Source organism: Oncorhynchus nerka, linkage group LG26 (assembly GCF_034236695.1).
Source record: "Oncorhynchus nerka isolate Pitt River linkage group LG26, Oner_Uvic_2.0, whole genome shotgun sequence".
NCBI classification, from domain to species: domain Eukaryota; kingdom Metazoa; phylum Chordata; class Actinopteri; order Salmoniformes; family Salmonidae; genus Oncorhynchus; species Oncorhynchus nerka.
In genome coordinates this window covers 12,790,608-12,814,993 of record NC_088421.1, presented here as the reverse complement: position 1 = coordinate 12,814,993, position 24,386 = coordinate 12,790,608, and the positions used below count along the sequence as shown (strand labels likewise).

Here is a 24,386-nt window from a genome sequence, read left to right as displayed (position 1 = left end):
ACCAAACCCGGACGACGCTGGGCCAACTGTGCACCGCCCTGTGGGACTCCCAATCATGGCCGGATGTGATACAGCCTGGATTCGAACCATATACTACAGTGACGCCTCTTGCACTGAGATGCAGTGCCTTAGACCTCTGCGCCACTCGGGAGCTAAATAATAATAATGAGATGGGTGGGTATCTGATACTTTTTATTTAAGTGAGATTCAACATAACTACAATAGTTAATGGTCCTGTATCCACATCCTTCACCTAGTTCCAATGTTCTTTCTCAAAGATCAGATAAAGCATTTGTTCCTCTTATTATTTAAGACTTCCCAAAAAACAAGGTTATGACAATATCTTATGTTGACACAATAATAAGAACTTGTGAGGAACCAATTAACAGTTCCACAGAGGACAAAAAATAATGCATTGAATAACAAAACGTATTGCCCCAGAGCTCTTTAATATAACTCCGTTCTAATTGGGAGACAACATTTTGTTACACAGCCTCATTCATGTACTTTAATTACATGTAAAAAAAAAAACATGCAATTTGCACATCCTGCAAGAGGGTGAATTTTGCAAGAACAGGTTACGTAAAACCTTCAAAATTGTGAGTGGAAAACGGAATTCTTCATCAGATCAAATAATGAGAAACTTTACCAACATAATCTTATGCTTTAGACATGGAATCAATGTATACTGTTGAATAAGAGGACAAATCATTGGGTATATTATTGAAAAAGATCAATCAGAATATTACATACACAGAAAAATATTAAATATAGTTTTCTTCAAATCTACATTAAGTCAACACTGAACCACCATTGCAGCTCAATTCAATGTCAGAAGCATTAACACAGAGCACATTTAATTTCTACCTGAAATAAAATATTACAGGATAATTACTTCATAATTGCACTAATGACTGTGTGGCATTGTAGCATGTTTCTTTGGTATGTTCACCATTGGTCAGGTGGAGTGTTATATCAGCCATAAATCATAAATGATTTACATTTGATCAAACTTCCTCTTGATAGCTTGCTCGGCTCTTGCGTAGAAACTGAAGTAGCTTTTCACAGTACTGCAACTAAGATTCGATTGAAGCTAGGAATCTGAAGTCCTTTGCATGAATATCAACACAACAAGCGAGCAAGCCCAGTTGCACAAGTGTGGTCAGTAGGATGATTAATACTTATGTTGTACTTCCCAACAAATCATTGAATAGCATGCTGCTACTACATTTACTTTAATATATATTGGTTTGCCTGTCTTTATCAGAAATGAGGCTTTGCCCTGATTAGAATCGTTCTAAACATTTACGCTAGTCATTTTAAACACAAAAGGTTATATTGCCACCACCTGGCTGCGGAAAGGAAACCGATCGTCTCTGTGTGGCAACATCTTCAGCTTAATCAGCTTAATTAGTGGATTCTTACATTCTTAAATTTGTCTGCCTGCAATAAGACACTACATTATACCTCAACATAGGCAAATTATCCTCCAAGAAGTGTAGGTAAGAAGTCCCTCATATGGTAAAGGCAGTGAGCTACAAAATAACACAGAAAGGTCCAGCTTTTCAACAAAATGTTCCCTATATATCAATTATGAAATCAATATTTTCCTCTCCTCATACAGCAAGGCAGCAATACACATTCTTCAAAGCACTCTTCCACTTCCCAATGAGCTCCTATGACTGATCAACCACTGACATCCCTAGTGAGGATGCACGTACAGTATAATATATCTCGAGGTGCAGACCACATCCATTCATTGAAATCAGTGATATAGTGGTAAAAAAAAAAAAGTGGGTAAACTGATAGCTGGGTAGCAGAGAAAAAAGTAATGCTCCCTAAACTTCAATGCATTTTTCAGCAAAAGATGGATAAACTGTCCCACAAAGAAAAAAGTGAGTAAACTACATTTACTCACCACTGATTGATACTTAAGGCACAGTTTGTAGTGTCTTTCAAGGTTTTATGAAAACAGTTCACCATCAGTCCCTTCTGAGACTTTGACTGTCTCTTGGCTTGCAAAGCAGCATATTCATCGCTCGTTGAGAGAGAAGGGGACATGGGTGTCTACTTGGGTGTAAGAGGAGGGGATTGCATTTCATCGACACCGAAGAGACACCCAAGCTTCTGCTGGAGATCATTCCACACTGCACCCATCTAGTTATCGAACAAACAAAGTAGTCTGTTACAGTGAAAGCATCCTCTGACCAACATTCCAAGACGATCATCTTATAATTGTGTATCTATTAAAGATTAGAATCAACACACACACACACACACACACACACACACACACACACACACAAACACACACACAAACTGTGTGCTCCACTACTTCAACTCAATCCTTAGAAATCCATGCCTGACACTGTATATTTCCAGGTGAGTCTCACCTCTTGGTGACCTTGGACCTGTGAGTTGACGAAGGCTCCCAGGATGTGAGAGGTGATGGGCAGGTATGTGAAGATGAGCTGAGTCTCCTGGTGAAGGCAGAACAGGGAGAAGTAGTTCCGCAGTTCCATGGTCTGAATGGCGTTCTCCTGCTGTTGGGGGAGGATACAAACCATTACTTCACAAACCACAACCATATGATGGTTATCAAGAGGAACAGCCTCATTGATCATAAGACTATGCTGTCATGGCCTTGTCTGTAGAAGTCAGTGTTGAAAAACATGACATATGAGATCCATTCTAAGGGCTGAAATGCCCAAATGTCAAATGCAATATCGTCCTAAAATGGTTTAGTATGAGAAATGTGGTAGGATATTCAAGGACATCAATCCTTATACCAGGGTATCAATCAACTCCCCAATGATGGCATATAGGAAAATGCTGTTCCCTCCTTCCTCTCAATGTCAGAGAGGACAGTCTCTCCGAAGGAGGGAGGGTGGGTTGGCCTGTGATGTCAGGATAATGAAGATTATATAATGTCAACAGTGTTGATTTGACATGTGACAACCCTGAGTAAACGAGGAAGGAAGAGCGTTTTCAAGCACACCGAGTGAGTGAGTGAGAGAGAGAGAGATAGAGAAGGAGGTAGAATGAATGAGAAAGAGAACCTGCACAATACGAGACTCCAGTTGCTCCACTGACACCTGCTCTTTGGGCTGCACTGTGGCACTCATCATCTGCCTCCTCATCATACCGTACTTCTGCAGCGCTCTCTGGTGCTCGTGCAATACTCCCTTCTCATGCCGCTCACACAGATCCTATGGGATACAACAACACACACACACTGGGTAAGAAATTACTAAATAACTACCCTATTTTTTGTTTTTACATTATAGTCATTTAACAGACACTCTTGTCCAGCGCGGCTTACAGTAAGTAGTGAGTACATACTTTTTCGTACTGTTCCCCCGTGGGAATCGAACCCACGACCCTGGCGTTGCAAGCACCATGCTCTACCAACTGAGCCACATGGGTCAAAGATGTATTGCTAACACTCTAAATGAAGTTGCTGTTATACCTGTGTGGTACATTTGTAATAATACTGCTAACATTGCATTAACATGATACAGAGTTCTTCAGTAACTGCATTTTTTACATTTCTCAAACTCACTCTGTATGATTGCAGCAAATCCAAGAATAGATTCAGCTTTTCCACAACATCGTCCTCTTCTCTCCTCCCCTTAAGATATCAATGAATTAATTGTTTTGCACGCAGGTAGTTTGGCAATAGCACTGTAGAACAGGTGGTACGTATACAGTGAGTTGGATTGTACCTGCTGAGCACCTTTGTCGGCTAGCAGAGCAAACTCCACGGAAAGGCCTTTCAGAGACTGACGGAGAATGCCCCAGGTGCTTTGGGATGAAGCCAGAGAGGGAATGGGTGAACCATCTGAGCCCAGTGTACTGCAACAGAAAGCATAACTAGAGAAGCTGGACCAGTACGGTGTCTTGGCTGACAAAAACGATTTGAAGTGAAACCCGGAAAAGGAAAACAAATCCTTTACAATTGCCAACATTTTCTTCCCCAAAACTGTTGTATGGGTGGGGTAGCTAGCATAATACATTTCCTTGGGCCAAAACACTTGCGTAGAGAGGGGCGATAGAGAAAGAGAGCTTTATGCCCTTAAATGCTGAGTTCTGTACCTGAGCTCCCTTCCAAACATTAGCAAATCAGTGGCGTTTTCCTTGGAGCGCTCTGCCATCTTTTCTGCCCGGTCCCGCAGCTTGTGAAAGCTGTTGTGGATATTCCTGATCAGTTCTCTGCTTGATGAAAACTGGGCCTGGATATCAGCTGGGAGATAATCCTACAGCACAGATGTACCAAGACTCACACTGCTGTGTCTCAGTAGGATTTCAAATAGTCATTTGATGCACTATTTCATAATAGAAACAATACAAACCTTTGCCAGAGTCGCCATTGTATTAGTCATGAATTCATCTCCCATTTTCTTGCAAGCATCACGCATTTTCACTTGAACATCCTGAGAGTAAGAGAGAGAGAGTAAAGTTGTGTGAGCAGTACGGTCATTATCCATGGCAAGCCCAATGTGAACGTGGCATAGACAACTAGCAGAGATGAACCAAGGTGGTCTTTTCAGTAGCAGAGACGTACCGAGCCGTTGAAGGTGAGAAAGGTCTTGACCAGTTCGTCCTCAGAGAAGAAGGGGTGTCGTGCCACTAGGTTGATGAACCGGCCCAGAGCACGCCGCCTTCCCTCTATAAAGTCCCTCTCAGACATGGAGGTCAGGACTGTAGACAGACAGAGGTCAGTTAAAGAGCCAGCATATTCAGTTGTTCTGCTTCCGTAAAACAGACGATATCATACCGTTTTATGTAATACAGTCAGGGTTGGCTCTTGAAGTAACTAATCAACCTGGATTAGTTTTTAAAAAGTATAATCGGATTACTTACATTCTTAAAAACAGCTAATTGCTTGACGGGATTACTTCATCTATCTATTCATCTATCTATTGATTTGATTTGATATACTTCATCTTGATACAACTTTGTCAACATTGCTGTCATTTAGCGTACCATCAGCACTTCTCACATGCTCTCAGAGATTCTATTATTCTGCTGATCGCCCATCAAGGGTGGATGGCTTCTTATGTGGTTGAATGAATTGGTAAGGCTTCCAAAACATTTACACCTGGCTCACTGGTCAATGAAAATCATCTGGACTACAGAGTTCCTGCTTGCTGCTTTGAAGCAGTGCAGTTTCAAACGCTCTTTCCTTTATGAAATGCTTTCTGATTGCACAATATTTCAAAATGTAGGCCTAATCATGGGAAAAACACTATTGAATGGCACCAATGTTGATACTGTTTAAAAGAAAAAGGGTCTAAGCTTTCTGGTCTGAATTGTATTTAATATTCAACAAAGGGCACTCACGTCGGGCATTCAAGGTGGGTGTATAGGCATATAGATTAAATGTACTGTTAGATATACATTTCACGGCTACCTATCAATAATATGCTATATTTTGAGTTAGTGATCTAGCTAATCACTTCCTCAGCTGGTGAATTAGTCCCAAATAAACTAGCCTCAAAATGTGAATTAGTGCCCAAAAAGATGTAGACAAATGAATATCTATTGAACAATTTTTTAAAAACAATTCTGTAACCCTATTTTCATAGTAAAATAATAACAATTGCCTCGTTGCCAAACCCCAAATCCTTGAAAATCACCAGTTTAGGTTGCAAATCAAAATAGCTGGAATCATGCAGTTGTACTTGAACATGATGTTAGAATAAACCGTGTATTTCTTGAATCATACCGTGTTAGTAGTCTAGTACACCTCTGAATAAAACAACGCTGAATTGCTTTATAAGACGATAAAGCTACCATTGTTTTCTATTGCGTGACCCCACAGCAATTGTGGTGCAACCAAATCATGGGCTGGTGCCAAGAAGTGAAAATGTCAGTATGGAGCCCTGTGACTATGCTCTTACACATAGAATATAACATGAATTATAGGATCTTTAAGCTATGCTCTCACCCCATTTGGAAATAATCATGTTACTAAATTAAAGAATACTACATTAAATCAACAGTTTTAAGCGTTTGCAAATATGTCTGGATGCTAGAAGTGAAAGTAATGCAAAAAGTAATCAAAAATGTAATTGGATTAGGTTACTTATTTGGAGTAATTCAAATTATTATTTATCATGTAACTGTAATCAGTAACGGATGACATTTTTCAAGTTATCCGCCCAACCCTGAATAAAGTAATAACAATGGTATCTAATAATGGTAATATGAAGACAGAGTTCATGTCTGCTGTGGGAACACAGGTGAAGTTGGATTAATAGAATTGGAGTTTCTTTGGAGCAGCAGGACCCCCAGCTCTGATGCAGAGTGGAACACTTATTTACAGATCAAAGCCTCACTCTCCTCCTAATAATCAAACGTTCTGACTGGCATCCTCCATTTACCTCCTTTCAGCATTCTCTTAGGCGGCAGTGCAGGCACCATTCTGTAGGCAAACCTCTGCAGCAAGAGCTCGTGGAAGACATCGAAATCAGTGTACCGCCGGTAAACAGAGATCTTAAAATGCTGAAAAAGTTCAAACAAATATTATCTGTGAATAACAGAGATGTGCAAAATAACATAATGCTTTGGGTTGTGAATTCAACAAATATATTGACAATGGATGTGTTTGTCATGGGTTGGCTTTAGTTCATACTGTTTGGGAATGCTCACTGCACAGAAACCACGCCAGCTCTGTTCAGCTTAGGCAGTGTAAACGATGCAATGTACTGTATGTATACATTCATTCTTAGATGGACCCTTACCAACAAGCATTAAAGCCCCTCGTTTCACCAAGCCAAAAATGCAGAAATAATTGAGGAGCCAGGAACATAGCCAGAGGGAAACAAAAATATGTTGCTTGTAATGCACAAATGTGACCTATTTGAAGTAACAAGGTAAATACATAGTAAAGTATGTGCTTGACCTTTTCTATTAATAACTTCCTTGACTGTTCTTCTAACAAAGGCCATTTATGTTACTCTCATATGTAATTAAATGCAGCCTTCACCTGGCTGGTGATCTGGTACTCCACGTGTTTGAGGAACAGACCCTTCTTTTCAGGAATTAGCTCCACCTGGACTGTCTCCCTGGCAAGCAGCTTGCCCAGGGTCTGGGACACCGTGAGGGGGCTCTCCTGAGTTGGCTGCATCCTCAGAGTCTGGAGGTCCTTGAACTCACCAAGTTGGGGCTTAGGGAACTCTGTCAAATCAAACACGAATAACCAATGCTCTCATCTACTCATTTCTCTAGAAGGCAATCAGCACATCTATGCTCACAGACAAAGTGTACACATCCAGCTCTATTGAACTAATAGACATCATTTATGATTTCCTGTAGTGCAGGTTTGAATATATAAAAAAAAATCCTACACACATCCAAGTTGTGTGGGAAAAGCAAGCATGTTCCAGAGTACATTTGACATTTCACCTTAGTTGCCCTCTGATCCCTCAGACACTTGAAATCTCCCACTCACATTTTCTTGGCTACTTTTATTTAATCAAGGGAGCCCAATTGAGAACAGTGTCTCATTTGCAATGGTGCCTGAGGACACACTTGCGTGAACTCATTTACCAACAGAGTTTTAAACTGCCCTATCGGCACCAGGGAATCCAGGTGGAAATTGTTTGTAAGGTATTCCAGAACTGTGGTGCGTTAAAACTAAAGGCGAATTTACCAAACTTTATGGAGACAACCGGGACCTCAAGAGTTAAGAAAACCTCGGAACGGGATCGGTATCTCATATTGAAATATTTCTACAGGGAAGTGAGGTATGTTGGAATCTTGTGGAGCAGAGCTTTGTAAACAAGGAGTAATAAAGTAATCTACAGGATTTTCGTGAGGTCCAGCCAACCTTCTGATACACGATGCAGTGATGAGTATTAAATCTGTCAGTGAAACGCGCTACGGTAGATAGCATCCAACGGTTTAAGAGTAGTGGCTTGCTGCAGTCTGGTAAAAGTATTTGCCCCCTTTCAGATTTTCTCAATTTGTGGCATATTTTTTTATACTGAATGTTATCAGATCTTCAACCAAAACCTAATATTAGATAAAGGGAACCTGAGTTTACAAATAACAAAAAAAGTTATACTTATTTTATTAATTTAATTCACACAATTATGCAACACCCAATTCCCCTGCGTGAAAAAATGAATTGCCCCTTACACTCAATATCTAGTTGTGCCACCTTTAGCTGCAATGACTGCAACCAAACACTTCCTGTTGTTGTTGATCAGTATCTCACATCGCCTGAGGCAGAAAAACATCCCCAAACCATCACACTACCACACTACCACCACCATGCTTAACCGTTGTCATGAGGTTCTTACTCTGGAATGCAGTGTTTGGTTTTCGTCAGCATATGTTATCCAAGTTTGCCAAAAAGCCCCCGGAGACACCTGGATAATCATCAAGACTCTTGGAAGAATGTTCTATGATTGATTCAAAAGTGTAACTTTTTGGACAACATGCCTGAGTATGGATGCTTTGCTACCTCAGGACCTGTACGACATCCCTTAATAGAAGGAACCATGAATTCTGCTCTGTATCAGTTTATTCTACAGGAGAATGTTAGGCCATCCGTCTGCATGCTGAAGCTGAAGCACAGCTGGGTAATGCATCAAGACAATGATCCAAAACACACAATTAAGTCTACATGGCTAAAAAGCAATACATTTTAAGTTTTGGAATGGCCTAGTCAAAGTCCAGACCTCATCCTAATTGAGATGTTGTGGCAGGACTTGAAACAAGCAGTTCATGCTTGAAAACCCACAAATGTTGCTGAGTTACAACAGTTCTTCATGAAAGAGTGGTCCAAAATTCTTCCACAGTGACGTGAGACTGATAAAAAACTACACGAAGTGTTTGGTTGGAGTCATTGCAGTTAAAAGGTGGCACAACCAGTTATTGAGTGTAAGGGGGGCAGATACTTTTTCACACAGGGGCATTGGGTGTGGCATAACTTTATTTATGAAATAAACGTAATAAGTATGTAATTGTTGTGTTATTTGTTCACTCAGGTTCCCTTTATCTAATATTAGGATTTGGTTGAAGATCTGATAACATTCAGTATCAAAAATATGCAAAAGTAAAGAAAATTAGGGGTAAAAATAATTTTTCACGGCACTATATATACATAGTAAAGAGCACAGGTCCCAATACCAACGCCTGCGGTACACCTTTCGTAATATTGAGGAAACTAGACTTGACACCATTAGAAAGCACACATGACTCTCCCTAAACTCAAATGTCTCTTAAGTCTTTCAAACAATTATGATGGTGTGATTCATGTGATCCTGAATGTAACCCTCCTTGACATTCCACAGAGATATGAGCAGAGTTAATAGTCCTCCTACAACAACCAGGAAACCAGCTCTACCATAGCTCAGCAGAGAAAACGTGACATCAATTTCACAGAAAGCGGTCAGCTGCCATATTGGCAGCACTTGAAATAACACAGAGGGCCCTAAATAATCATATGAGCTTTGGAACAGAGCTCTAACTCAGGGCTGTGTTCGGAGTAATGGCTACCTCTGAAAAACAAAAGACGACGACTCCTCTCCAACTTAAGTACACTGTAACACTCAAAAACCTAGCCGCAGAATACAATCAAGAAATACAAGTGTACTTAAGAGAGAGGGAAGAGTTATTCCTGTAACTTTCATTATGATTTTCACAGAGCTGTTCCAGAGGAATAAAAAATGGCAGGGAAAGGTCTTTTACAGAGACATGGGAAGGGAGCTGGTGTATTCCCGGACGCAATGCCCAGAGGTTAGAGGAAACCGGCCAACAAATACAACACACTATGATAAAACTAGGACCAGCTTTTTAGCACAGCACACTTGCTTCTTTTGTGTACTTTAGCTTGTCACATGCATATTCAACTTCACACAAGAAATATATAGTGAACTGAACTTTCTCACACAAGCTGTTCATAGGGGTCACAAAGGTTTTTGACCTTAGATACTAAACAGCCAAGCTACTCATTAAGCTACACATTTACTGCTATGTCCTCCCTTGAAAACAACTCGTTAAAAGGCTTACCTTGTATGCAGTTCTCTAAGAGTTTCGGGCTTGGTTGCTTTCCTTGCTGAGCAAGGGCGATCAACGCCAGTGCTTTATATAGGGACAACTTGCTTAAGAATCCATCAGTGTAGTCAACATGCTCAGCAATCTGAAAAAGACAAGGACATTACAGGACTCTCTTAACAGGTCATTGCTCGATCCAAGGTATAAATTCAGCAGTGGTTGACGAGAAAATGCAGAACACACTTTAGTAATGATATAATACAGTAAGAAACATCAAACTGAACCATGTGGTCTCAGCTGAAATACATCAATGAAGCGTTTCCATGGCTAACGTGTAACACGTTGTATTTTTCATGTCCCATGTGCTCTTGAATAACACAACTTTTAAACGCCATCCCCTCAAATACCATCACTTTTCAGTAAGCTTTACTGAAGCAAATACCACTAATTAAATGGCAGCAAGGAGATAGTTAGCAGAAACCGCCCTTTCTAATAACTGGTGTTGGAACTAGTATTGTAATTTCCCCCTTAGTACTTAGTGGTAAAACAAATATAGGCTTGAGAGGGTCTTTGAATAGAGTTGAATGGTTTGTATCAAAGAGCGCTATATGTTTTTCAAGACTTTTCTGTTTAGTGTCTACTTCCTATTCTGCAGAATGTCTTGTTCACTTTTCTTGGAGTTCCAAGAAGGGAAGAGGATAGAAAACCCATAGGTCTAATACATAACAAACCAGCCTGTGCTTCTGTTTCATAACAACAAAAACTTGAGCCCCAAAAAAAAAACACAAGTAGCCAGAACTCCCTTTCCACATTTGGCGGCCATTTTAAATCATAGATGTGACAACAAGTAAAGAAAACATTGTGTTCACCTGGCCCTGCACAGCACTGGGGAGATCTGTTCTGCTGAGCAACCTCTGGAAGACCTCCACCTGCACTCGTTCCTCTATCTTACTCCGGATGGCCTCATACACCTCCCTGTAGTATGGGGGCACTGATCCTGACAGAGGAGGTGTACAAACCATTAGGCATGGATTTATGTGGATAAAGACATTCTTATTAATTGCATGACTTGTGGTTAAACATCATGGCAACATCGATTTCATTTAACCTACACAAAATCAAATGTATTGGTCGCGTACACATATTTTGCAAATGTTATCGCAGGTGCAACGAAATGCTTGTTTCTAGCTCCAACAGTGCAGTAAAACCTAACAATACAGAAACACACACACTCCAAAGGAAATATCAGAATGAGCAATGTCAGAGTCCGACTATATATATATATATAGATGTTTTACACATTGTACAAAACATGAAGAACACCTGCTCTATCCATTACAGACTGACCAGGTGAATCCAGGTGACCAGGTGAATCCATGTGAAAGCTATGATCCCTTAATGATGTCACTTGTTAAATCCACTTCAAATCAGTGTAGATGAAGGAGAGGAGACAGGTTAAAGAAGGAGTTTTAAGCCTTGAGACATGGATTGTGTATGTGTACCATTCAGAGGGTGAATGAGCAAGACAAACTATTTAAGTGCCTTTGAACAGGGTATGGTAGTAGGTGTCAGGCACACCAGTTTGTGTCAAGAACTGCAACGCTGCTGGGTTTTTCACGCTCAACAGTTTCCGTGTGTATCAAGAATGGTCCACCACCCAAAGGACATCCAGTCAACTTGACACAACTGTGGGAAGCATTGGAGTCAACATAGGTCAGCATCAACATGGGCCAGAAGGTGTTCCTAATGTTTGGTATACTCAGTGTATATTTATATAATGGTGTGAAACTATGGACAGTATATGAATAGAAAAGGTGTGTACAGCAGTAGTTATATAAGATGAGCCTTGACTAGAATACAGTATATACATATGAAGTGGGTAAAACAGTATGTAAACATAATTAAAGTGGCAGTCTCTAAGGTGCAGGTAGGGCTGAATTCTGGGCTTATACAATTATACCTAGGCTAAAAAATAAGCCTTCAACATAGGAGCCACTAATAATATAATTATTTTTATCAAAATAGATTAACCTGCATTTTTGCAAAATCACTGATCTGGCTTTCAAATCAGTCTACGAAAATGCAATTTTTGTTATAATTTTTACCAGAACCATGCACATCCACTAATAATGACCAACTTCTCGTAACGGGCATTATAGAAAAATAAAGGTGTAAAATGTAACTTTTTGGGCAAACCAGCATGTTCACATAGAAATGTGCATTATAGATCTGTCATTCATGAAAAGCAAGTCTAAGAAGCGGTAGATCTATTTTATTTGCGCTATTTCTATGCTTCCTGTACTTTAGTTTCATTTTTGCGTTTTTTACTTTAAGTTTTGTACATCAGCTTCAAACAGCTGAAAATACAATATTTTTCTTATGGAAAATATATTTCACAGTGGTTAGATGGTACAATGATGCTCTCCACTATATTTGCTTGTTTTGTCACAAACTGAAATTAGGCAAACTATTCAAATTTTAGTAACCAGGAAATGGCTGAGTGATTTCTGCATAGTGCATCTTGAACACAGATCTCATAAACAATCTCAAGCACCAGCCCACCTGCTAGTGAGTAGCCAGATAATCTTTATATTTAAAGTCTAGCCAACTTGGATCTACAGTGAATTTTGTTGTGTTACAGCCTTAATTTAAAATGTATTAAATTGAGATGTTGTGTCACTGGTCCACACACACACAGTACCCCATAACGTCAAATTGTAATTTTGTTTTTAGAAATGTTTACTGGTTAAAAATGAAAAGCTGAAATGTCTTGAGTGAATAAGCATTCAACCCCTGTTAATGCAAGCCTAAATAGGTTCAGGAGTAAAGATTTTCTAAACAAGTTACATAATAAGTTGCATGGATTTACTCTGTGTGCAATGATAGTGTTTAACATGAGTTTTGAATGACTACCTCATCTCTGTACCCCACACACTCTGTAAGGTCCCTCAGTCGAGTACTTAATTTCAAACACAGATTCCACCACAAAGACCAGGGAGGTTTCCCAATGTTTCTCAAAGAAGGGCACCTATTGGTAGATGGGTAAAAAAAGCAGACATTTAATATCCCTTTGAGCATGGTGAAGTTATTAAATACACTTTCGATGGTGTGTCAATACACCCAGTCACTACAAAGACACAGGTGTCCTTCCTAACTCAGTTGCCAGGGAGGAAGAAAACTGCTCAGGGATTTCACAATGAAGCCAATGGTGATTTTAAAACAGTTACAGAGTTTAATGTCTGTGATAGGACAAAACTGAGGATGGATCAACAGTAATGTAGTTACTTGACAATACTGACCTTAAATGAGAGTTAAAAGAAGGAAGCCTGTACTGAAAAAAAAATATTCAAAAACTTGCATCCTATTTACAATAAGGCACTAAAGTATAACTGCAAAGAATGTGGCAAAGAAACAAACGTTATGTCCTGAATACAAAACAATGTCTAAGGCACCACTCCAGAATCTCCCATAGGTGTTCAATTGGGTTGAGATCTGGTGACAGACAACCATGGCATATGGTTTACATCGTTTTCATGCCCATCAAACCATTCAGTGGCCAATCATGCTCTGTGGGATGGGTAGCCAAAATAATAACTCAGGAACCACCTGCTTTCAATATACTTTGTATCCCTCATTTCCATGATATGTAATTTTCATAAGGAAAAAAAATAACTATCGACAACTTTCCTATGGTAGTCTGGGTACCAACTAACTTTCCACTCCTGTCATTTGCCAAGAGGCTGGTAAAAATAATAAGAAGAAGCAAGACGGGAATCCTCTGCTCTCCCCACACCCAATGTTATGTTTACAATGACATGTATTAAGTCAGAATACCTCATGTTAGAATGTTTCTAATTAAATGTATGAATTAAATGAATGTTTTTCTATTAGTCTAATTTGCATAAATATTGTGATTGGATGATAGCTGTGAGGGTTATCGAATCAGGATCAAATTTTAATGATAGAATGTTCATATGAAGAGTGCCTAAAGTCTCTTAGGCAAATGACAGGGTAGTGGAATATAATAGCTAAATAAAAGACAACCAGGCTAGTCCTATGCTATGGAACGTTGAATACGTGAGTTGGACAGGTCATATAAATATAATCTAGATTGTAATTCTATGGGACATTAACATCCAAACCAGGTGAAAACATGACAATGAGCAGACCAATGCAACGGTACAGCAGCCTACCCTACTGTATAAAAAACGAGTTTCTGTCAAATCACCCTTAATTACACCAATATGTTCTTGGCTATTACTGTTCTGTACTGTTATGCATTTGTAAGTTTTACGTGGACCCCAGGAAGAGTAGTTGCTGCATGTGCAGTAGCTAATGGGGATCCTAATAAACTAAACACCCTTGCTAAATTTGTAATCTAATGCTCAGATGAGTAGCCTGCATTTTACAATTCGCAGTAAACCTACTATATTACTGTTTATCTTAAATTGACAGGTTTTATAGTTACATCACGAATCGTAGGCTGCACTATTTAGCTCTGAACACTTCACATCGCGTTCTCTTAGTCTGAATTCAATGAACAAACATAACGGCCCCCCGAAAAAAGAACATTATTTCGCCTGTCGCCACGTAGAACGTTTACAAAAAGTCGAAAACATATTGTTAAATCCAACATATAAAGATGTGGAACATAACATGTATTTAGCAAATTACCTTCATTGAGCTCGCCTGCCATAGTTCAGATTGTCATGTGAGCACGACAGCACCTCCATGTGATTTCCTGAAGAAAAAAACTCGAATAATTTCCTATTTCTTAAAGTTGTAGTAAACTTTGGACTTTTGCCAGATTTCAGACCTTATGCAGCAGTACTGTATATGTCCAAACATTATTGTAGGCACTCGACAAGATATGGATTACTGCAAACTAGATATTAGGAATCCAGAACATAGGAGCATAGGTGAACAAGTGTTATTGTATATGGGCCCTCCCCCACAAAGGCTTGAAACACCTCAAATATGCCTCTGCCCTGGAATATAATTGCATTCCCATTCTCAGTCCAATTTTGGAAACCGAGCAATTATGACATGGCCTAACCGCAGTGGTGTAAAGTACTTAAGTAAAAATACTTTAGAGTACTACTTAAGTAGTTTTTGGGGATATATGTACTTTACTGTACTATTTATATTGTTGACTATTTTTACTTCACTACATTCCTAAAGAAAATGTTGTACTTTTTACTCCATACAATGTCCCTGGCATCCAAAAGTACTAGTTAAAATTTGAATGCTTAGCAGTACAGGAGAAAGGTCAAATTCACATACTTATCAAGAGAAAGTCCCTGGTCATCCCTACTGCCTCTGATCTGGTGGACTCACTAAACGTAAATGCTTCCTTTGTAAATGATGTCTCAGTGTTGGAGTGTGCCCCTGGCTGTCAAAAATAATAATAAAAAGGAAATTGTGCCATCTGGTTTGCTAAATATACGTAATTTGATCTATAGCATTTACTTTTATTTTGTACTTTTACTCAAGTAGTATTTTAATGGGTTACTTTCACTTTTACTTGAGTCATGTTATATTAAGGTAGCTTTACTCAAGTATGACAATCGAGTACTTTTTCCACCTTTGCCTAACCACAACTTGATTTGAAAAAAACTCTAGCCAAATAAATCAAAGAACATCTCTTTGAGGACCAGTGCACCAAATCTATTTATTGGATATTGATATAGAAATGTGTATATGATTACATTGGGTTCAGATGGTCTACAAGTCTATTTTGGGTTCAGATGGTCTAAAAGTTTGAAGGGTGATTTGTCTCCTCCAATAGATCCCGAAGGAGTGAAAAAAACAGTCAAATAATTAGCAGGACCCTAAATTGATAATTACAAAAATGTTGATATTGTACAGTATGTGTCATAATGATTTCCTGGATAGAGCCCAATAGTTTGTTCATTTATCCCTTTACTCAGCAGGTCGACTTGATAACTCGCTCATACTCAAAATATGCCTGGGTGTGTGTAGCTTCACCATCTCGCCACCAGAGGCCACTACACACAAATAATTTGCAACAAGATAGCGGCGCTGCGTGAGGAGTGGGGTTGTTGTGGGTGCGAGCGGGACTGCAATCTGCATCGGATGGTGTCGAGGTTGCAGCGTCGTAGTCCCCTGAACAGTTCACCGAATTGTTGTTTATCTTTAGTGAATGAACGGGAATTGTCCACTTTAAACTACTTTGCAATACAGCAAAAGACTTGGTCACAATCAAAGCATTTAGGAAAATTTAAGAAAAGACAAAGGGCGCAAATGGAACTGGAGCAACCACGGACGGAGCACGGATATATTCGCTAAGCTAGTTAGCAAGCCAACTAGCCTGCTGCTAACTTGATACATTGGAACACGAGTAACAATCAACTGGCTATGACTGATAACGAGGAAAGGACAGTCGATTTATAATCTAGAATGAATTATTGAGAATCAAATCAAATGTTTTAGCTACGCATGTTCTGTAGAATTGCTCAACAACAATAGTTAGCCGGCTAGCTAGCTACGGTTACTTGCATGTTGAGTTGGGAAGCTATCCCGTTAGCAAAATAACGTTACGTCATCTGTACAGTAGTTAACCAGACGGACAGGCAACTACAATAAGGTGGATGGACTGTCATCTGCGTGGGGGTGTTCGTGAAGTTAACGTTAACTGGGTAGCCTATACCTCCTTCGGATTTTTTGACACAGTTTAGTATTACACACGACAGAAGTGAACATGGTAGTGTTATATGACAATGGATATAGTTAGCTACCCGTTTGTTAGTACCGTAGGGAAGAAGTGACAACCGATATCTCAGGTACAGTTTAACGTTGGACCACAATGCATTAGGTCTGACGTTCTGCTTTCGGACATAGGAATCTCTTTGGTTTTGCTGGACCGCTTGCTAACAATAACTTTATGACGCGGGCTCAGTCCATTATTTCATTTTTGACTGACCACACAGATCAGTTTCCCTAAAGCGTCCACAGCCCTCATACCATGGCAGCGGTTGTCAACTACTCACCGCCGTGGTGGGTCAACCTGCTACACCGACTCCCTCATTTCAACCTTCAATTCGAACAGACGAGCAGCGATTTTCGCCCGGAGGACTCGTCATATCAACAGGTAACTTTATGACATACACTTACTTGAACTGTGTATGTGTGTCTTGTGAATCAGAAGCAATAAATGTCTGTCAAACATTATACGTTTGTAAACAAAGGAGTTGCCAGTGGGTTGCTGTTTGATGTATGATACTATTCTGGGATGATGCAATTGATTGAGGATTTTGGGGAGTTGAACAAATGGGGCAGGCATCAGCACAGACCAATGCAATGTTATATATACCCCGGTGCATTGACAAGGCCTATTAAACTTGTTTGGTGCAGAGCCTTTGCAAGAGTACTCAAGACTCCTTATTAACTGTGGTTCCCTAGGCGTGATACAGTACATAGACCTAGTCCCTACTGAGACTGGAGGGGTGACTGACAACTACTTTTGCAGGCTATATTTCTCAAACTGTTGTCAGGTTGATTTCCCATTGCAGAAACAGCCACTGTTAACTTCTGACAAGACATGACATGTATGGATTCGAGGGATGGGTGGAGATGGATTAAAGACAGTGGTCTTTAAACCGAGTTATAACAGGGATCCCATATTTCATAAATTGCAGCATAATCATAACTATTCATCTAGGTCTGGTTCTCCTAATTAAGTGTGTGTGTGAGGGGGAGCATAATGCCCATTTACTGTGTGGCCGTTATGGCTTTGGCCTGTGCAACAGCAAACAAACTATGGACATTTTAAGTTAGCTAAAATGGGGATTTCCAAAATGAGCTTGTCTGCTTCCAAAGTGTATGGAGGAGGATGAGATTAACAGATGGCTTCCCCTTCCCTGTCAGCTGCTGTGGGTATCACAACGACAGTTGTCACAACAGGCTCAAAAAAAAGGCTGTGTCTCCTGGCACTGTGTGTGACTGTCTGTTGAGTGCTCAGGGAGAAGAGAGATTGCCAGAGCTGCTCATTCACAGCTTCTAGGACCAAGATAACCTGTCAGTTATCAGACTTAATACTGGGCCGTGGGCCTGCTGACCAAACACTTCATCCAGCCTACACGTCTCAAGATAACCCCAGAATAAGTCATGCTGATGGAATTGAATTTACTATCCCCGACCTACAGAAGTTATTTCTCAAATTTCTTGAGATGACTGTCCTAACCAAAGCAAGCTGTGGGCCATGTCAGTGTGAATGAGACTCAGTCATGTCTGTAATGTGCCATGTGTTCGCTGATGATTAGTCTGTTAGGCATTATTTGCATTCTTGTCATACTGTAACTCTGTTCCTCAGGAGACAGAGCCCGGCATCAATAGGTCATTAAGAGCTGGATGTATGACATTTGACCTGAGGTTGTGATCCCCAAGGTCATCTGGCTGCCCGATTTTTACGTTTTAGTTACTTAGCTCTTATCCAGAGTGACTTAAAGTTCATCTTAAAGAAGAATTTCACTATTTAGAACTATAATCTGTATTTTTTTATGTAAATGGCATGTTAATGAAGGTTCCAGACAGATTTATTTGCAATTTCACTTGGTTTTGAGAAACTTATCCCACCAACAACTTCCCGAGCCTTATTCTTGAGTTACAAGGCATCCAGAAAACATGAACTGATGCTCCAAATACATCCTACAAACGCCAAAGCTCTCAGTATCCTGATGCAGGTCTTTAGATGTTGTACACATGACATTTTGTCATACTGAACTTTATCCACAACTTTATAATATATATTTTTAACACGAGTTATAATTTCTAGCATGCACATATTGGCGTGCATGCGTTTACTTCCTTGTTCCTCTCGCTTCTGCCTATACCTCAGTGACTACTGCACACCTATAAGTTAAGGGGTGTGTTTCATAAACACACTAGCCAGTCCACAACAACGTGTCCACTGTAAATGCAGAGCTGCTAGCTAGCTGCTGGTCGCTAATCTACCGAGCAAGATAATTTTTTTTTTTTTTTTTACTATGCTACCAACACGTCTGACTAGAAAATATGAGGAAATGTTTGAATTTGCAGGCGAGCCTTATTTATTTGAAGTTGCATACACAGACGAAGAGCTTCAACAGATTGAGGATGACAGAGAAAGGGGAGGGTGAGACGGAGCAGGCAGTGGCTCAGGCAGATATTCAACCAGCAGCTGAGATGGGACTGAGGACCTCTGGGAACTGGTGGTATACCGCTGAAGGCAAGTGTCTTTGCTGCACGGAGTTGGACCTGCTTATACCAGCTTTGGAAAATCTATACTGAACAACAATATAAATGTAAATGTCAACATTTTTACTGAGTTACAGTTCATATAAGAAAATCAGTCAATTGAAATAAATACATTTGGCCCTAATCTATGGATTTCACATGACTAGGCAGCAGCGTAGCCATGGGTGGCCAATCAATCAGAATACGTTTTTCCCCACAAAGGGACTTTATTAAAGACAGAAACACTCCTCAGTTTCATCAGCTGTTTGGGTGGCTGGTCTCAGATGATCCCGCAGGGGAAGAAGCTGGATGTGGAGGTCCTGGGCTGTCGTGGTTACACGTGGTCTGCGGTTGTGAGGCCGGTTGGATGTGTGGTTGTGAAGCCGGTTGGACATATGGCCAAATTCTCTAAAACAATGTTGGAGGTAGCTTATGGTAGAGAAATAAACATTAAATTCTCTGTCAACAGCTCTGGTGGACATTCCTGTAGTCAGCATGCCAATTGCACCTTCCCTCGAAACTTGAGACGTGTGGCATTGTGTTATGTGACACAACTGCACATTTTAGTGGCCCTTTATTTTCCGAAGCACAATGGGCACCTGTTCAATTCTTCATATGCACAAAAAGCTTATTTCTCTCATTCTGTCCACAAATTTGTTTTACATCCCTGTTAGTGAGCATTTCTCCTTTGCCAAGATCATCCATCGACCTGACAGGTGTGGCATATCAAGAAGCTGATTAAACAGCATGATCATTACACAGGTGCACCTTGATGGGATCCTGAGGCCCATTGTCGTGCCATTCATCTGCCGCCATCACCTCATGTTTCAGCATGATAATGCACGGTCTCATGTGAACAGATCCTTTCGACAATTCCTGAAAGCTGAAAATGTCCCCAGTTTTGGCCTGCATACTCACCTGATATGTCACCCATTGCTATGCTCTGGATTAGAGGTCGACCGACTATGATTTTACAACGCCGATACCGATTATTGGATGACCCAACCCAAAAAAAAAAAAGCCGATACCGATTAATCGGCCGATTTTTATTTTATTTCTAATAATGACAATTACAACAATACTGAATGAACACTTATTTTAACTTAATATAATAATAAAATCAATTTAGCCTCAAGTAAATAATGCAAAAACAAAGTGTTGGAGAAGAAAGTAAAAGTGCAATATGTGCTATGTAAGAAAGCTAAAGTTTCAGTTCCTTGCTCAGAACATGAGAACATATGAAAGCTGGTGGTTCCTTTTAACATGAGTTTTCAATATTCCCAGGTAAGAAGTTTTAGGCTGTAGTTATTATAGGAATTATAGGACTATTTCCCTATATACAGTTTGTATTTCATTAACCTTGGACTATTGGATGTTCTTATAGGCACTTTAGTATTGCCAGTGTAACAGTATAGCTTCTGTCCCTCTAGTTAGCGCACGCTAACTAGCTAGCCATTTCACTTCGGTTACACCAGCCTCATCTCGGGAGTTGATAGGCTTGAAGTCATAAACAGCGCAATGCTTGACGCACCACGAAGAGCTGCTGGCAAAACGCACGAAAGTGCTGTTTGAATGAATGTTTACGCGCCTGCTTCTGCCTACCACCGCTCAGTCAGATACTTAGATATTTGTATGCTCAGTCAGATTATATGCAACGCAGGACACCCTAGATAATATCTAGTAATATCATCACCTAGTGATTATGATTGTTTGTTTTTTATAAGATAAGTTTAATGCTAGCTAGCAACCTACCTTGGTTTACTGCATTCACGTAACAGGCAGTCTCCTTGTGGAGTGCAATGAGAGAGAGGCAGGTCGTTATTGCGTTGGACTAGTTAACTGTAAGGTTGCAAGATCCCCCGAGCTGACAAGGTGAAAATCTGTCGTTCTGCCCCTGAACAAGGCAGTTAACCCACCGTTCCTAGGCCGTCATTGAAAATAAGAATGTTTTCTTAACTGACTTGCCTAGTTAAATAAAGGTATTTAAAAATATATATATATTTAAAAATCGGCACCCAAAAATACCGATTTCCGATTGTTATGAAAACTTTAAATCGGCCCTAATTAATCGGCCATTACGATTAATCGGTCGACCTCTACTCTGGATCGACGTGTATGACATTGTGTTCCAGTTCCCGCCAATATCCAGCAACTTCAATAGCAACAGCTGTTGAAGAGGATTGGGACAGCATTCCACAGGTCACAATCAACAGCCTGGTCAACTCTATGTGAAAGGAGATGTGTCGTGCTGCATGAGGCAAATGGTGGTCACACCAGGTACTGACTGGTTTTCTGATCCAAGCACCCACCTTTTTTTTTCTTGGTATCTGACCAACAGATCTGTATTCCCAGTCATGTGAAATCCATAGATTAGGGCCTAATTTTAAATGACTGATTTCTTTATATGTACTGTAATTCAGTAAAATCTTTGAAATTGTTGCATTTATATTTGTTCAGTATACATCTCCTCTGCCTAAATGTTCTTATGTGCTGCAGCAGATTGTTAGATGTGCGGGGGTGTAGAGCGCTATAGGCTATGGCACTAGTAAAAATCATCTTTGATGTGTGGACTTTCTTTTAAACAAAACATGTTTTCATTGCTTGCTAGTAATTATATAAATCGATCTTTTAAAAAAACGTTTGGATGTGTCTGACTATTCACTCCTTATTTGACAGCAGTCAACAAGGTTGTTCTGGCTCTGAGGAAGCTGATTTAGTTGATCTCGTCACGAACGAGCATCATTTATTTCCCCTTATAAATTGTTTAGGGTGTTCATGTTTCCACGTATATCTAGTAATTCATTTCTTCTAAATGTATATACTGTTGCTTCCTCTTTTGCCAGTGTCATGGTATTTACTGTGCGCAAGGCTAATAATTATGTGTCGCGGAAATGTTTGGTCGAGTTGCATTGTCTCATTTCAGTTTCATATTTAACTGCAGTAATTTACCATTTTGCAATCCTCCCAGTGGATGCAATGTTTGTTTATTTCCATATTGTAATGCGTCCTGTGTTTTGAGGTTGTGCGTGTCTCGGAACTCCATGTCTTGTCGGTTTTCTCTGTGCATAATGGGAGCGCAGCTCCATAAGTAATATGTTTTGCCTCCTGTTGGCCTGCAGAACTATTGTTATGAATTGTGTATTCATTAATGGAAAGTATTCCCGCATATTATTTAGACAGAATATGTTAATGTAGGTATAATGAGGATGTCTGTTACATGATTTAATATGCCATATTTGGGTTAATGGTATGGTTCATAGGGAGGGGCCATAGGTATAAAGGTACCTGTTTCACCTGTGAGCTTCAGTTATGGTGTAGCTCTGCTATGTGCTCTGTATGGGGCGGCTGTCCATAGTCTGGTATACCCCAACCTGCTATAGTTGGTTTGGCAGGGTAGGCCTGATTTGAGGCTTAGGTTTTTGATTCATATTCAAACCTGTATTTTAAGTCTGTTCATTTTGTAAATACCTTTTAGTAGGTTATGTACATTTTCATTGGATTTTGTCATTCACTGGGAATTACCTTTCACTGTTACTAAGCTGGACACTATTTTGCACTTGATCTTGCTGCCTGCTACTGACTGCCCATAAGGCTGCTCCAACATCTGGTCCCCACGACATGTGCCTAATGTTGTGTCAAATGGACAATGAATGCACCAATCCTCTCCAACTTGGCATAGTATAGTTTGATATGGAATATTTTCTTAATTTATAGACTAATCAACGGTGGTCAGCACCGGTCCTGGCCGATATGCCGCGGAACATTTTTTTAAAATGCCGCTCTCGCAAAGTAGAATAGTAGCCTAGGCTATACGGTGTCGGCCTGCAATTAACTATTTTATGAATGTCTGTGTAACCCACCGTTTGTAAAACAGGCAATTTACCATTAATTTATGTTAATTTATTTAATCATTAATTTACTGCTCTCATTCTCGGAGTGGAAAAGTTGTTTGCAGATTTCAAAACCTCCTTCGCTTGTGAGAAACAACTTTTGGTTTATTTCCTAACATATTTTACATGCTCCATATGAGCATGTGTCTGGTTTCTCTGTCCTGTTAATGTTGACGGAGCACGTATAGAAGTACCTGGCTTGCTTCTCGCAAATGTAAAATGTAGGAAAGTGGCCAGCTGGGCTTCTGTTTTTCTTCACCTCACAGTAAGTCAACGAAGTCCGTTTTGTTTTTTAAATACATTTTTTACATCCATTCAAATTTATAGTAGTTCCTCACAGTATTTAAAAACTCTTTCCAACACTCTCCCCCTCGATAATCAGCATCGCTGATAAATAGGCTATGGACATGTTGCATGTATTCGTTTCTATTTTAATGATGGTCAATTTTAATCTTCATACTATAGTATAGATGTCCCCTTTCATACGCTAATTGCCAATTCATTATCTTATACTCTGCTTTCCAGAAAGTAAAGGTAGGCCTGGGTTTTTTAATACGTTTTAAGTAAAGGAGAAATACTTGCTCTTGTATCTGACATACGCTAGTGGCTTTGATTGACAGGTGCTTTTACGGGGTTGTGAGTACGCTGATTCTCTCTATAGGCCTATATGTCCATTCAGAAAGTTTCCTAAAGAAGCCTGTCTGGACTCCATCTCCTTAATAAGAGTCAAACGCTCCTGTCTTGGTTTAATCTTGTAAACGGTCTGTTTTCGGTAGCTTAGGCTACATTATTTCTCCCATTACAGCGTTCTCTCTTTGAAGAACATATGCCACTGCCATTGAATGACTGCAGCAGCAGGGTTTGTGGCATTATGTGACTATTTCGGGAAAGGTTTGAGAACACATCGGACTTCGCTTGAATGGATTTGTGCGTTGAAATAATAGGATCTGTATTAGAAAATGTTATATGCAGAAAAGCCAACAGACACGGACGGGGTAGGGATATATCATTATTTTGACTTGTTATTGTTTTGTCAATACAAAAATGTGACGGGTCCTCTCCAACCTGGTATTTCTTAATTTGTTGAGTAATATTTATAAGTAAGAGCAGGAGTCAGAATCAGCTACAATCTGGGCCTTGTCTGGTCTTGGAACACTAGATATGTTCTTGGGTGGTCGTGTTGGAAGTTGAACATTGGAGAGCGGGTCCTTGTACACCGCTGTCTTGTCCTCCCGTCTTTTCAGCACAGCCTTA

At 39.9% G+C, this 24,386-nt stretch overlaps 2 protein-coding genes and 1 non-coding gene across 5 annotated transcripts in view; 1 reads left to right on the top strand and 2 right to left on the bottom strand.

Annotated features, from left to right (window-relative positions):
- Positions 1-175: 175 nt before the first annotated feature.
- LOC115104167 (sorting nexin-8-like) lies at positions 176-14,779 on the bottom strand. Of its 2 annotated transcripts, none has more exons than XM_029625416.2 (13): positions 14,683-14,779; positions 10,878-11,005; positions 10,024-10,153; positions 6,992-7,182; positions 6,387-6,507; positions 4,565-4,701; positions 4,353-4,433; positions 4,096-4,256; positions 3,726-3,855; positions 3,563-3,631; positions 3,060-3,209; positions 2,394-2,543; positions 176-2,157 (listed from the first exon to the last, which is right to left on the bottom strand). In XM_029625416.2, the coding sequence occupies exons 1-13, from the start codon at positions 14,702-14,704 to the stop codon at positions 2,068-2,070; spliced, it is 1,560 nt and encodes a 519-aa protein (XP_029481276.1). In that variant the 5' UTR covers positions 14,705-14,779; the 3' UTR covers positions 176-2,067. The 2 variants fall into 2 exon arrangements, with proteins under 2 accessions (XP_029481276.1, XP_029481277.1); XM_029625417.2 differs by having other exon boundaries at positions 6,387-6,498.
- On the bottom strand, positions 3,353-3,427 carry trnaa-ugc (transfer RNA alanine (anticodon UGC)). Its single transcript has one exon. It is a non-coding gene; the product is annotated as a tRNA-Ala (tRNA).
- A 1,292-nt stretch (positions 14,780-16,071) lies between the features above and the next one.
- Positions 16,072-24,386, top strand: part of LOC115104166 (protein tweety homolog 3-like) — a 71,284-nt gene continuing 62,969 nt past the window's right edge. Inside the window, exon 1 of one of the 2 annotated variants that reach the window (XM_029625415.2) lies at positions 16,072-17,119. In XM_029625415.2, the coding sequence (XP_029481275.1) occupies positions 16,994-17,119 (126 nt within the window). In that variant the 5' untranslated portion in view covers positions 16,072-16,993. The remainder of the gene's footprint in view (positions 17,120-24,386) is intronic. The other variant, XM_029625414.2, reaches the window with a different exon arrangement.

Excerpts from the sequence above, each read along its gene's own strand:
- LOC115104167 (XM_029625416.2), bottom strand. The coding sequence starts at position 14,704 with ATGGCAGGCGAGCTCAATGAAG. Across the intron at positions 4,702-6,386 it reads TAAGAGAATGCTGAAAGGAG|TCCTGACCTCCATGTCTGAG; the intron begins GTAAATGGAGGA and ends GTCTGTCTACAG. Across the intron at positions 2,158-2,393 it reads AGGTCCAAGGTCACCAAGAG|ATGGGTGCAGTGTGGAATGA; the intron begins GTGAGACTCACC and ends TTCGATAACTAG.